The sequence below is a fragment of the Penicillium pulvis genome, assembly GCF_028828015.1.
Source record: "Penicillium pulvis strain IBT 33274 chromosome Unknown contig_23_segment0_segment0, whole genome shotgun sequence".
In the NCBI taxonomy this organism is placed as follows: Eukaryota; Fungi; Ascomycota; class Eurotiomycetes; order Eurotiales; family Aspergillaceae; genus Penicillium; species Penicillium pulvis.
In genome coordinates this window covers 1,043,219-1,057,268 of record NW_026643075.1, presented here as the reverse complement: position 1 = coordinate 1,057,268, position 14,050 = coordinate 1,043,219, and the positions used below count along the sequence as shown (strand labels likewise).

At 51.0% G+C, this 14,050-nt stretch overlaps 5 protein-coding genes across 5 annotated transcripts; 3 read left to right on the top strand and 2 right to left on the bottom strand.

The window, feature by feature from the left end:
• Positions 1-186: 186 nt before the first annotated feature.
• Positions 187-2,748, top strand: rad7 (uncharacterized protein; the record flags this gene model as incomplete). Its single annotated transcript, XM_057064221.1, has 7 exons — positions 187-208; positions 556-643; positions 697-738; positions 794-821; positions 896-1,438; positions 1,497-1,662; positions 1,727-2,748. 7 exons carry the CDS (start codon positions 187-189, stop codon positions 2,746-2,748), a joined length of 1,911 nt encoding a protein of 636 aa, XP_056921964.1.
• Positions 2,749-2,990: 242 nt separating this feature from the next.
• On the bottom strand, positions 2,991-4,088 carry N7503_004673 (pirin family protein; the record flags this gene model as incomplete). Its single annotated transcript, XM_057064220.1, has 1 exon — positions 2,991-4,088. One exon carries the CDS (start codon positions 4,086-4,088, stop codon positions 2,991-2,993), a length of 1,098 nt encoding a protein of 365 aa, XP_056921963.1.
• An 836-nt stretch (positions 4,089-4,924) lies between these two features.
• Positions 4,925-6,525, top strand: N7503_004672 (PRKCSH domain-containing protein; the record flags this gene model as incomplete). Its single annotated transcript, XM_057064219.1, has 2 exons — positions 4,925-5,038; positions 5,101-6,525. The coding sequence occupies 2 exons, from the start codon at positions 4,925-4,927 to the stop codon at positions 6,523-6,525; spliced, it is 1,539 nt and encodes a 512-aa protein (XP_056921962.1).
• A 730-nt stretch (positions 6,526-7,255) lies between these two features.
• On the top strand, positions 7,256-10,744 carry N7503_004671 (cytoskeletal protein-binding protein SLA1; the record flags this gene model as incomplete). The annotated part of the gene is made up of 3 exons (XM_057064218.1): positions 7,256-7,453; positions 7,573-10,657; positions 10,719-10,744. 3 exons carry the CDS (start codon positions 7,256-7,258, stop codon positions 10,742-10,744), a joined length of 3,309 nt encoding a protein of 1,102 aa, XP_056921961.1.
• A 918-nt stretch (positions 10,745-11,662) lies between these two features.
• N7503_004670 (putative C6 transcription factor) lies at positions 11,663-13,903 on the bottom strand (the record flags this gene model as incomplete). Its single annotated transcript, XM_057064217.1, has 1 exon — positions 11,663-13,903. The coding sequence occupies one exon, from the start codon at positions 13,901-13,903 to the stop codon at positions 11,663-11,665; it is 2,241 nt and encodes a 746-aa protein (XP_056921960.1).
• Positions 13,904-14,050: the final 147 nt, after the last annotated feature.

Below are 14,050 nucleotides of genomic sequence, written 5' to 3'. Positions count from 1 at the left end.
GGTGACTGTGTTGACGTGCGTGAAGGGTGTCAAGTGTCGAGTGAGCGGAGCGAAATCGACGAGGATTTATTTACGACCGATCTATACCGGTCGAACAGAGAGTATTTAGTAGATGTATGACTCGATAGGTGATATAGTACGTACTTCGGTGCGTGCTTGATTTGGGGGCCTGGACCGTACCGCGAAATGGAAGTCCACGGAATCGCGTGTGAGATGTGATGCTTGACCTAGCGAGAACCGGAGGACTGAAAGAATCAGGATTCCAAGTAATCAGGTTTTGAGAAGAGCCCTTCCAGAAGGGGAAGAGAGGTGCAGAGGGAGAAAGGGGGGAGGCAAGATGGGTGATCGGAATTGATCGATCGTGCCTGAACCAGGAAAACTTTTCATTTGGTCGGATCACTTGAACTTTTTTTTGCCATTTCCAAACTTCCTATCCGAAGTCGAATTTGGAACCATTTGACTCATCATTCAATTCATCACTTGTTTGTTCCTTCATTTCGTGCTTTCGGGACTTCGTCTCGTATACTTATCGTGCTTCGATAAGAGCGCGTTAAGTGCAACGCGAAACTGCCGCGAACCCTGTGACTTGCAGCGATTTCCTCCATTTTGCCACCGAACTGTTTGGATTGACCACCTTCGCAATGTACGTTCTTCGGCCTTCATACCGCTATCCTGCAATTACTGACCCTAGCGCAGGACTGGTAGACGGCAAAGAGGCAATGCCGGGATCCGGGGCCCGTATGACTTCATTCTTCAAGTTTGGCGTGATGCATTACTAACACCACTTTGGTAGACAATCCGCTCTGACAGACTTCCTTGCTGTACGTTCAAATCAACATTCTAATGACCATCTCCTTTTTATGGGAATTTGCCACTGACGGATTCGTGCGAATAGTCTAATAATATCTCCGCCGCGCAAATTCGAGATGAATATGACCGCCGGGCTGCAGAGGCTGCGCGTCAGGCTGCCGAAGAAGAAGAACAAGCAGCGGACGCAGATTACCAGGACGAAGCTCCGCCAGAGCCACAACCAGAGTCCCCCGAAGAGAAGTCCCGAAAGCGCAAACGACAGCAAGCCATCGAGAAAATAAAGAAGAGCAAAGAATTCGCCCGTCGAAAAGCTCGACGAACTGGGGAGCCCGACGATGATGATGATATTCTGGCCGATGAAATGATGAACGAGAAGCAACGACCGATCCCAGGTCAGTTGGCGAATTGTGAGATCTGTGGGAAGCGCTTCACAGTCACGCCCTACAGCAAAGCGGGCCCGGATGGTGGTCTTTTATGTGCCGATTGCTCTAAAAAGCAGACCGATGGGGGTAAGAAAGGATCAGCCAAGAAGCGGAACTCAGGACTCGGCCGCCGTCAAAACCAAAGCAAGCTTCTAGATGGATTCGCTATCCCCGGTGCTCGGAGCTTGTTAGAGACGTGCATCAAAGTAGGTTTCGAGCGAACTGTTGATGACAGGGCTTCAGATCACTGACCCGGTCCTGCAGAAAGTTGCTGATAATATTGATGACGTGGACGAATTCGGAGACCTCCCTCCACTCGTGATGCATCGACTTAGCCAAATCTTGTCTCGAAATCGCGCCGTGACGCGGAAGACTTTAGACCTTTTCTTGCGGCCTGAGCACAAAGAATTGAATATATATGACTGCGCTAGTAAGTTATCTATACGGAAAATCTGCTTTTGCATGGCTTTATTGACGCTTTAATCTCGATGCAGAGTTACAAACCGATGACTTCCATAAGATTCTAGCTACTATGCCGGCTTTGACCCGACTGAATCTTCGATTCGTTACCGCCATGAAAGATGAAGTTTTCGAATACATGATGGCTCGTGATATGAAGATTCAGGATCTGCATTTGAATTCGCCAAATCTTGTAAGCGACGATTGCTGGCGACAGTTGTTTACTAAATTTGGCCCCCAGCTGCAAAGCCTCAAGCTGTGGAACCTCGATTCTGCTTTTGATGACGAAACGGCTGAAGTTATGAGCAAAACCTGTACCCTTCTCCGGCGATTGAAGTTGAAGTATCTCGATAAGATCGGCGACAAGACGTTGAGAGCCATATCGACCATGAAGACTCTCCAACATCTGTCGCTTCATCTCACACAGGAAACGAATCCCGAGCCTCTGCTTCAGGTCATTTCCCAATTAGGACCTAATCTTTACTCCCTTTCCCTGGAAAGCTTCCAGCTTGCAGACGACAGGCTGGTCCAACACGTTCATGAAAATTGCCGAGAACTGTTTAAACTTCGAATCACCGACAATGCCGTCATTACCGACAAGGCCATGGCTGAGCTTTTCCGTGGCTGGTCTAATCCAGCTTTGAAGTTTGTGGACTTCAGCGGTCTCCGCGACGTGGATATGTCCAACCCCGCTGGCCCTCCTGAGGCCGTAGGTCTTGCGTCCGATGGATTCGTCGCCTTGATGGAGCACTCGGGCGCAAAAATTGAAAAGTTGAAAGTTACTTCATGCCGTCATATATCGCACGCTGCATACGAGAAGGTTTTCGCCGAAAGCAAACGATACCCCGCGCTGAAGTCGCTTGACATCGCTTTCAATGCGCCTGTGGATGACTATATCATGCAATGCATTTTCCGGTGCTGCCCAGCTCTTACGAAAATAGTGGTCTTCGGCTGCCTTAAAATTCGAGACGTACGGGTGCCCAAGGGTGTGGCTGTTATTGGCACGTTAGGTGCAAAACTGACCGTCGATGGAATTGCTCAGAAAGAGATTGTCTAATCGTCTGAAAGGTCGATTCATCTCAGGAATTACATGGGCTTACAGCTTCTAATCAGTCACAAATCAGCCCAAGAAAGATCAGACTGCAAGGACATGGATTAATAACCGCTTCTTGCTTTTGAATATATTTTCCACAGTAGTATCAGCTTAATTTGAATCATTATTCATCGGAGCACACATAAGCACTATCAAAAACGCCACCTCATAATACATTATATAACACTCACACTATTTCCATGCCTTTAATAGGCCATACGCTTGCCGATCTCACTCTCCCAGCCACGCGATTTTTCAAAGCCATTTGACGCCGTCTGGTAATCAATCATAGCCTGCCGAACCTCTTCTTGGCTGTTGAGCACAAACGGACCATACTGGACCACCTTCTGGTCGAGTGGTTGACCAGAGACAATGAGGAAGCGAGCTTCCTCGTCTGCATTGTCAGGGACAGAGGCTTCAATGAAGTCACCAGCCTGCTCAAATACGACATTGTGGAACTCCTTTACAACCTGGGTGGAATCATTGGAGCCAAAAATGGTACTACCAGACAAAGTGTAAACAAAGGTGTTCCAACCCTGGGGGAGGGTTTGAGAGAGCCGGCCACCAGGGCGGATAGTAACATCCAAGATCCAGACCGGGGTATAGGCCAGATCACGGACGGAGTCAACACCATGAGATTGGCCAGAAATGACCTTGATTGTGACGCGGCCATCATCGGCGCTAGCGATTGGGATCTCGGTAGAACGCAAATCACGGTATCGAGGCTCACACATCTTCAGTTTCTTCGGCAAGTCGACCCACAGCTGCATGCCGACGTTGGGGCTTCCGTCGGGGTTCTCGTGGGGCATTTCGGCGTGCATGATGCCACGGCCGGCGGTCATGAACTGCAGATCCCCGGGACCGATGGTGCCCTTATTTCCAGCAAAGTCCTCGTGGTCAACACCACCAGACAGCAGATAGGTGATAGTTTCTTGGCCGCGGTGGGGGTGGTCTGGGAAGCCGGCGCCCTTGCCAATGGTGAAATGATCGAGCATGAGGAAGGGGCTGAAGTTTCGCAGTTTGGGAGTGCCGATGGAGCGGCGGACGCGCGCACCTGCGCCCTCTGCTTGCTCAATGGCAAGAAAAACTTGACGGATTGCACGAGCGGCAGACATGTTGGTGACTGGCAGGACGATGGGAGCGGACGATCCTAGGTCGGAGGGAGGGTTTGAGCTGCTGGTTTTTGCGAAGAAGTGCGACAGGTTTGCTGGTGTTTTCTGAGTCAGGTAGGCGAGAACAGAGTCCTGCTGGTATGCAAAGAAAGCTGCGGTGATGCCAATTAGAAGAGAAAGGATGAACCTCATGGGTATGATAGAGGCCTTTTATAAGTCTCTGTAGAAATCGAAGTTTCGAGCAGTGTGCAGATTTGCAGAACTATAAATGCTAAAGTCAGCGTTAGTCAATGGTTCATAAAGCAGCTTGACGATGCTTTGCAAGACATCAGTCAGCGATTTGACAATCTACGGATCCTGTCCCGCAAGGCGCATTACCAAGACACCCGTCAGCACGCGCTAGCCGTTTTGGGTTAGACTCACAGTATCATTGACACCCGAATTACCAGGCAATATTTTCCCGAATCACTGCAGCTGGACAGCACGTGGGTAACAGCTATTAATCTAAACTCAAGTAGAACGATCGAATTTATATGACATAACTCAGGCATAGATATGTTGATTACCAGCTGACTCAAGCATTGTTAGGCAAATCTCAGTCCAACGATCAATATCATGTGGAGGTATATTGGTAACACATTAGAGAGTTTTTTTTAAGAGAGAATAAAGAAGTTCGAAATAAAGCACCATATACTATCATGACGATCATGACGCCCGTCTGGCTTGGAAGATACGTATTTGCATACATGTATTGCAACGATGATCATGGAAGGATTGATTATCAAAGTGGGAACCAGATGCGGTATCAGATAAGGCCACGGAGCAGCTCCCGCTCTCCGCTACTCCCCAAACGCGAATGCCAACTACGTGCTCATCCCTCTTTTGAATGCCAGCGATCTTGACATCCCTTCTCAATTCCGCATGGCATCGAATTTCTTTCATCTACTAACAAACAAGCCTGATTTACCTTAGCAGGGGCGAACGGAGCCAACTTGCTCTTTTACGCAACACCTCAGATTCATAGAAACATGCGACATTCATTGAGGTTGGCCCCATGCCTTGTGTTGGCTTGTGCTGCATCAGGTGCATGGGCGCGCAAGCGATCATTCAACATATACGATGATATCTTGGCCTATCCACAGGTATGCCGAAGCTAAATCTCGTCACCCATCCTTTTGGAAGCTAACCTGATGCTTGCCTATAGTTCCAAGTGCAATACCCCGAAGAATATATCCTCTATTCTCAAGCCGAAGAACTACTCCGGATACAGCTCGATTCAGAGCGTGATGAACCACCCCATGCCCAGAAAGACCCTCAAATCTACACAGGCAAGGATCATGCCGATGACGATGCCACCCGAGACGGCGAAAAGCTGAAATCACCGACGTTTACATATGAAGAAATGATTCTGGATGATCGACGACTCCTCTGCCAAATACCACAGGTGGAGAAAGATAAGGTGAACTCAACAGCCGGCCAAAAACCTAGCGAGGCAGACGAGCAAAAGGAGCTGGCACGCGCAACAGACCGAGGTCTTGAGCTTCTACGGGAGATGGAAGGCAAATGCATGTACTATTTCTCGGGCTGGTGGTCATACTCTTTTTGTTACCAACAGCAGATCAAGCAGTTTCATGCTCTGCCTGCCAGTCGGGGGGCTCCTTCTTACCCACCTGCGGAGGATCCTCATTCGCATTCCTTTATTTTGGGGCAATTCCCTGCCGACAAGCCAGACAAAGAACAGGACAGTTCGGAGCAACGGACGGCGCCCAAAACTGATATTGCAGAGCTACACACCAAAGGTGGCTCGCGGTACCTCGTACAACACCTACAGGGTGGCACCAAATGCGATCTTACAGGCCGTGAGCGCCGGGTGGAGGTGCAATTCCACTGTCACCCGCAGTCAACGGATCAAATTGGCTGGATCAAGGAGCTCACTACCTGCTCATACCTAATGGTTATCTACACCCCCCGCCTTTGCGATGATGTTGCCTTCATGTCACCACAGCAGGACGAAGTCCACAATATTGAATGTCGTGAGATCCTCATGCCCGAGGATGTCCCTCAGTGGGAGGACGCGAAACAGTGGTATTTAGCCCAGCGATTGGTTGAAGAAGCCACAGCCCAGTCAGAGGTTCAGATTGTGGGTGGAATTGTAGTTGGCGGTCGCCAGCTTGTTGGCATGGACGGCAAGCAGCTTGAAAAAGGCCGCGTGGCTTCAGCTGGCGAGACGCATGTTGAGGTGGTAGCAAAGCGAGAGAATGGCGAGGTGAAGCAAATTTCCAAGCAAGCGTTGAAGAAATACGACCTCGACCTGGAAAAACTCGATGACATCAAACAACAACTTGAGGAGATCTCCGAGGGCAGTGACTGGGTCCTCGAGGCTGTGGAGGTTAACGGGGCTATCACTTTCAAGGGCCGATTGGAAGGGAACGAGCAAGAGGCCGATCCAGACTCTGAGCATGAACAGCAGAGCAAAAAGGTCCAAACTACCCCAGCGAAGGATGCCACATCCCAAAAGCGCTCGCAAGAATCGAAATCTGGAGATGAAAGCGAACACGGTCAACCGATCAAGTCTGAGGAGCCTGGAAATTCAGCAGGCAGCGAGGAAACATTCAAGGACGAACTGTGAGAAGTAGTCTATGTATAGTTGGATTCATTTTTGCGTTTAACATTTTCAATATCATTAGCAGTCAATACCCGCGATAAATTGCACCATTTGTCACCATCAGTGGGGATATCATCCACTTGGTCGAAATAAAAACATTGCATCAGGAACAGCCGGTTAGTTTCATGCCTAAAGACGTCAGATGCCCCATATGCCGGGTCCCGAGTGGGGGTCTTACATATTAGGGAGGCCTCGGGCTCGAGAGTTTAAGGGGGATTGTAGGTCTGAAGCAATTGAAATAAACAATATATGCAGGGATAGGATTCACAGTTAGAAAAGTAAATCTTGCATGGAATGTATAAATAGAGAGGGGCAAGTGGTTCCATGTTAGGACGTTGACCTACGTAAGGAACGTGACTGTGAACTCCTAGCGATCGCCTAGGCCCACCTTTCCCTCCCTCCCTGATCCAACCTCTCAACCCTCCTCACACTTCCCCGAGACTCCATTATTTTCCCGCGTGGCCCTGTCGGATCTCTATTTCTGGCCGAATTGACTTCCTTGCGCGCACTGGGACTCCTGCCAAGGCTGACCTAGAAACCGCCAGCGTCATCGCCCGACCTCCCCGAATCGCCAGACAACACCCCGAAGCCACAATTTCAGCCGGCACCATTCTCTACATACTGCCGCTTGTGGCACCTGGACGTTTCGTCGCTGTTAGATTCTGTCGGGTCGACCTGCAAACCTCTTGTCAACATGGGTTTCCTCGGCGTCTACACGGCTTTGTATGATTACCACCCCCAGGGAGAGGGTGAACTCCAAATCCAAGAGGGCGACCTGCTCTACGTTCTGGATAAGAACTCAGATGATGGCTGGTGGAAGGCAAAGAAGAAAGCCGAGCAAGAAGACGAAGATGAGCCGGAGGGTCTAGTCCCAAATAACTATGTGGAAGAGGTAAGTACCCGTCAACTGCAAGCTACGGCGAACCTATTCGTGGAGTGTGGCTAGCGTGATTGGCACCTCTAGCGGATGAAGGAATTAGTTGATGATGCTTACATCGATCCAACGATTAGGCGCAACCGGTACACCAAGCCAAGGGTCTCTTTGACTACACCCGGCAAACGGACGAGGAGGTATCTTTCTCGGAAGATGCAGAACTAGTGGTGTATGATATCTCAGATCCTGATTGGACGTTAGTCGGAGTGAACGGGGATTTTGGATTTGCGCCAGCCAACTACATCGAAATTGCCGACGATATCGCTGCAACTACTGTTGCTGCTCCACCACCTCCGCCTCAAGCCGAGCCCGAAGCGCCATCCCTTCCCCGACGGCCCACACAGCCTGCACAAGAAGATTATGAAGAAGCGTCGCCTTCCCCCTCTCCTATCGACACAGTACAAAACCCGGCTGCCGCGGCAATTGCGGACATTATACATAAACAACATGCCCCTGTCAGCGCATACACAGAGCCTTCGCGAGAGGCGTCACCCCCGCCACCTCAGCTCCCATCTCGGCCCTCGCATGATCAGGATGTAGGCGATGATGAATCACCTCCACCGATTTTGCCCCGACGACCTCCATCGGAACAGATCACCCCGCTAATGAACTCATATTCACCTGAACCGTCTTCAGCTCCCCCGCGGCCCAAGGCCACAGCTCCCCCAATGGGTCGTGAAAAAACTCACATTAAAGAGTCACCTCCCTATAACCGGGCTGGTGAGCTGACGCCGAGGTCACCTTCCGGCTACCACATCTACAATATCAACGAGATGGTGGAGGTTATGGGCAAGCGGAAGAAGATGCCCACGACATTAGGTATCAACATGGTTACAGGAATCATCTTTATTTCTCCCGAGGGAGATGACCGCCAACAGGAGTGGACTGCTGAGAAACTCACACATTATTCAATCGAAGGCAAGCATGTATTCGTTGATCTTGTGCGGCCTAGCAAGAGCGTCGACTTCCATGCTGGAGCCAAGGATACTGCTCAGGAGATTGTTGCAGCACTTGGTGAGATAGCGGGAGCTTATCGCGCTGAAGGGTTACGAGAGGTGCTCGCTGCTGGAAAGGGTGGCGGTGGCCAGAAGACGGGTCTGATCCTGTATGATTTCAAGGCGCAAGGCTCCGACGAAGTAACGGTAGAAGTGGATGATGAAGTCATCGTCCTTGATGACACCAAGTCCGAGGAGTGGTGGATGGTAAGACGGCTCGCGAATGGCAAGGAGGGGGTGGTTCCTAGCAGCTACGTTGAGATCACCGGTTTTGTGCCCATCCTACCAGGCGGGATCGAGCCGGGTTTGTCAACGGTGGAAAAGAATCGATTGGAGGAGTCTAGGTTGGCCAAAGCCTCAGTTGGGAAGTCCAGGAAAGATTCAATGGATTCTTCCAAGCGTGACAGCAAATCCAAATCCAAACCCGATCCCAGCAAGGTGAGAAGGTGGACGGATCGCACAAAGGCCTTCACCGTAGATGCGCAGTTCATCGGGCTACAGGATGGCAAGATTCATCTTCACAAGGTCAACGGCATCAAGATCGCGGTGCCTGTTGCGAAAATGTCCGTTGAGGATTTGGAGTATGTGGAAGCTGCAGCCAATGTCTCTCTGGATGAAGACAAGCCACTTTCCAGTATTCGAAACCGTGCCTCTTCTGACGCCAAGAAGACCGGTAACGCGGGTGCGTCTGTGCAGCGCCCTGAGTACGATTGGTTCGATTTTTTCTTAAAGTCTGGCGTTGGACCTCACCAATGTGAACGATACGCGCAGAACTTCATCAAAGACTCGATGGATGAGTCTATCCTCCCCGACATTTCGCCCGAGACTCTTCGTTCTCTGGGGCTGAAAGAAGGTGATATCCTGCGAGTGATGCGTCATCTAGACACCACACTCGGTCGCACCGGTAGCAAATCCAAGGCCCGGAATGTGAGTTTCGGTGGTGAAGAAGTTATCGGCAACGGCGAGGATGGCCAAGGTGGACTTTTCGCTGGACCCGGTGGTACTTTACGCAACAACACCCGTAAGGGAAGACCGACACCAGCTGTCCAGGCTGGTGATGTTGTGGATCCCAAGGCCTTCGAGCAACTGAATGGCTCAAAGCCGAAGGAAGAGCGAACTGCGACTCCTCCAGCGCCCGAGGAAGAGAAGCCGGCTGCGCGTGGATTCGATGATGATGCTTGGGAGGTCAAGCAACCCAAGCAGCGTACTGGATCTGCCGCTACGTCAAGCCCACCACCTATCGCATCACCTACAGCTCCTCAACCTCCTGTTCAGACGCAAGTCACAGGAGCTATGGCCGACTTAACCTTACTCCAGACCCCTCTACAGCCTACTCCAGCGCAGCCCGCACCTGCGCCAGTATCAAGCATTCCGGCTTTGCAGCCACAGCAAACTGCGGTACAGTCACCCCCGGTGCAACAACCCCAGCATACAGGTGCCACGCCTGGATTTTTCAACCAAATAGCACAGATGGGACAGCAGGCCAGGCAGCGCCCCCAGGCTCCTCAGAACTTGAATCAAAATTCACTTCTTCCCCCTCCTCCGCAGCGCCCGCTATCTGCGCCGCAGAACTTCTCGCAGCAGCAAGGCTCTTTTGGACCTCCTCCGCTGCAACCTCAATTGACCGGAGTTCCCTTGGCTGGCCCTCCAGTTGCACCTCCTGGTCAAAGTTTGTCTGAATTGAACCAACAGCGCTTCCAGCCTCAAATGCAGCCGCAAGCTACCGGGTTCATGGGGGAGAACCAGTTCCAGAATGGCGTCATGATACCCCAGCCGACTGGCTTCACTCCCCAGTCGCAATTTGGTATTCAGCAACAGCAACAAATGAATGGTCATCCAGTACCAAACCAACCAGGGTTCCAGGGAATGGTTCCCCAGGCTACCGGCTTCGGATATGCGCAGCCTCAGCAGCCGATGCAAACTGGCATCAACTCTATGCTTCCCCCGGCATTGCAGCCTCAGCAAACCGGTATGAATGGATACGGCAACCCATCTTACAACCAGCCTCCTCCTCCCGTGCCACCAATTCCCCAGCAACCCACTGCCACCCCACTGTCACCTCAAAAGACTGGACCCCCGCCCTCTGTCAGATTTGGTGTCAAACCAGATGCCCCTAAGAAACTTGCCCCTCAGCCAACGGGACTCCGGGCGAACCTCTCCCAAGCTAGTAAGTGCACTCAGTATTTTCGGTCTAAAGAAGCAAATACTAACTTGCATAATCTTATCAGCGCCCCACAACCCTTTTGGTTTCTAATTTTGTCCATGCATATGGGCACTCTTTGCTGGCATTATATAACCCCTTCTATTGTGGCAATCGGCACCCCCTCCCCTGTCTGTTACAGAAGTCTTCATTTCTGCTAGATTTGCTGGAGCCGGAGCTTTACATCCCTCAGCTTTGTCAGTTTCGAAAGTGTATTTTTGACATTGACATAGCGTACATATCATGGCTTTCCCGCCCGCTTGGTCTAGTACTGCAGCGTGTAAATGCCATGAAGCTTGGTTCTATCGCAAACTCACGCACTTAGCGAGCTATTGTTGATCCTCATGTTTCCCTTTCTCAAGTCCTTTGGCATCGTCATATCTCATGCTTCCTTTCCCCTCGTCATATAATTTCGCCGATTGATGGTAATGCTTATTGTCTTTGAACGTCTCCATTCCCTTTTTCATCTCCTTTTGTTGCTCGAACGGCCCTCGCGGTTTTCCTTTCTTCTCTATGACTTGCTGTTTTACGCAAAGAATCCATGTGTTCAGTAGCACCTTGACGGCTTTCCTTTCTTGTCTTCAATTGCGACTGGGCAATGTATGGTACACAAAGGATGCTATGCTAGATATCGTATGCATATAAGCGAATCATGAATTTCTTCAAATGAAGAGGGCAGAGAATTATGGATGTTGGTTGAGTATTACGTGAAGTATGAACTATGAGGTGGTGTAGAGGCAAGAAGCCTTGAACTGTAATCGAATTTGGGTATATAATACTAGACGGATCAACCTAGTCTAATAGCTTGATAGAGAGATAGAGAGATTTGTCCAGAGACGTCCAGAAAGAAAGTGTGAAAGTCATGGGATCATGTGTCATCGCTCCAAAAGATAGCCTAGGCGCCAATAAACCTGTTGCAAAGAGCAACGTTCAGAAAATAAAGTAAGAAGGGGGGGGGGGGAACCAAAGGAATCAAGACTCCTCCCAGAGACCGAACACTGGAAGGTCTTCGGCCATATACAACAGACCATTATCAGGGAACATCACATCGGACAGTGGTGATGGGCCACCGGACGCCGGGGGTTGTGCAGTTGGAATGGTACCTCCCGGAGAGCAACCAACGGGAATGCCCGAGGTGGTCAGCGCAGATATGGCAGCGTCGTAAGATAGTGCGGCTGCTCCATCCGGGCCATTGTAAAGTGTATCCCAAACGTCGCCACCGAGCTGCTGGGAAGTGAGCCCTGATGGTGGTTGTGGGGTGGGGAAAGAAGTTGGTGTTCTACCAGCGAGTTTGCTAGGTGAAATTGGAGAAGGCACAGCGGGGGACTGCTGGCTCTCAGGGCGATTCAGCGGAACATCGTGAGCGGACCCCGATGTAAGAGATGGGGAGTTGGCACCGCCGACCTGACCGAATAGTTGATCGACTTGCCTGCTTCGGTGGTCCATCCATTGACGGTTGCGTCGCTGGATATACTCGCCAACGGCAGCGCGAAGATACTTTATAATGTGGCTGAAGCGGCACGCATGAGGATCATGCGGGACAAAGAGTCCAAGGAAGCGTTCTGCCTTGATCATGCCCTCTTCAAGAGGCAACAGATTGTCGTAGTCGGCAAAGAATGCGGCACCGAGTACAACGGCTGAGTTGAAAACAGAGTTGATTAAGAATGGGAGACGGCGTGGTAACGATGCGAACCGGCTCAGGTCATCCACCACATCTAATCCTCGAAGCGCAGAGTAAACACATGCATCTGCAAACAAGGCAATGCGAGAGCTGCCGGTCCTGCCATCTGATGTAGACGGATCGGCTTTATTTTTGACATATTGAGCCACGCGATAGACGAGGAATGGTCGCGTGAGGAGGATGATGGACCAATAATACGAACCGAATACATGAGCTGCGGCCAGACTGTCTTGCATGGTTTTGTTATCGAGCCGTTCTGTTTGATCTTTCAGGAACTTGGGCAGAGTTCGGACCCAAGCACGGTGCTGATTTGAGATGGATTCGGCAACATTGATCGATATAACTTGTTTCATATAAACGTCCGTGAGAATTCGCTCAAAAATTCGGCATAGCGAGGTCACCGCAAGTGAAAGCTGCTTATCCGCAGTCAAATTGCCTTGTTGCTCTCCGGCTGCAAGAGCGTCTTCGCGGATATCGTAATCATAATCCGATGTTGCAGGAGGGCGCCCTAATGAGGCACTGAGGAACAGATCCATCATGCGGAGACTTTTCCACACCCGTTCTCTCGCTCGTCGCTCACGCCCACAAAAAAGCGCGTTTGCATCTTTTCTATGAATCCCAACGGCGTAAGCGGCTCGCAGAGCAATTCCCAGATTCATGAAAGCGCCATTTCGCCTGCATGCACCCAGCATGTACATCGACACCAGAATATAGGACTGAATAGTATGAATGCTCGGCGTCTCCTGGAACGCCGAAAATGCCAATTGGCGGCCACTGCTAAAATATTGCTCTGCTAGGGTCTGGTTTGTATCGGAGACTTGAGCTCCAATGGCAAGCACGAGGTAGAAGATGGAGCTGACGGTATCTTCGTCACCAGAGGGGTTTTCTACCCAACTGGCCAGCCGAGGGTGAAACTCTTCGAGGTCCACCAGATCTAATAATGGACTTGTCGCAAGAACATATTGCCGGGCAAGCCTATGTGCTTCATCATTGCTGGGCGGAGGGATGAGCGGACCCGGGAGGGTACTTGGGTTATTCTGGAAGGCTTCCAGCATCGAGTGTCGCGAGTTGTCCTCGGTGAATTCACACCGACCAATAGATGAGGATACCACGCGGCGAACACTTTGCAAAAATGATAGACTTGCCGAGTCTCCAATGTACATGAACTTTCCCTGTCCATCGCGAAGAAGCCGCGCGACCTTAGGCACGGGAGCCGTGCCGTCTTTTTCATCTCGGGCCTGTTGCTCCAAACTCATGCCCCTATCCTCCAAGGAATTCAACAGGCGATCCATGGCAGTTTCGCGCTGTGGTGAGGGGACTATTCGTTCACTGAGTAACATGGTCGAATCTTTGGGGTCGGGCTTGAGAAGACGCGCGGGGCGATCCGAAAAGTGGCACTCGGCCTGCTTGTGTCGTTGCACACAGATTGTGCATGGTTGCTCGCCGTTGCATTTCTGCTTTCGCCGCTTACAGCTGTCGCATGCCCGGCGACACCGTAGCCGGGCCCCTGGTGTTGTGCTGGCGCGAGGCATCCCGGTCACACCTTCGTGGCTTATCCGGCTAGTGGGTGGTTGGACAGTGGAAGATGGTCGTGATCATTGAAGCGCGACAGTTGTTTACATCTGATTTCGCAACCTTTGAGATAAGAAGACAATATGTTCACGGCATGGTGGACGATT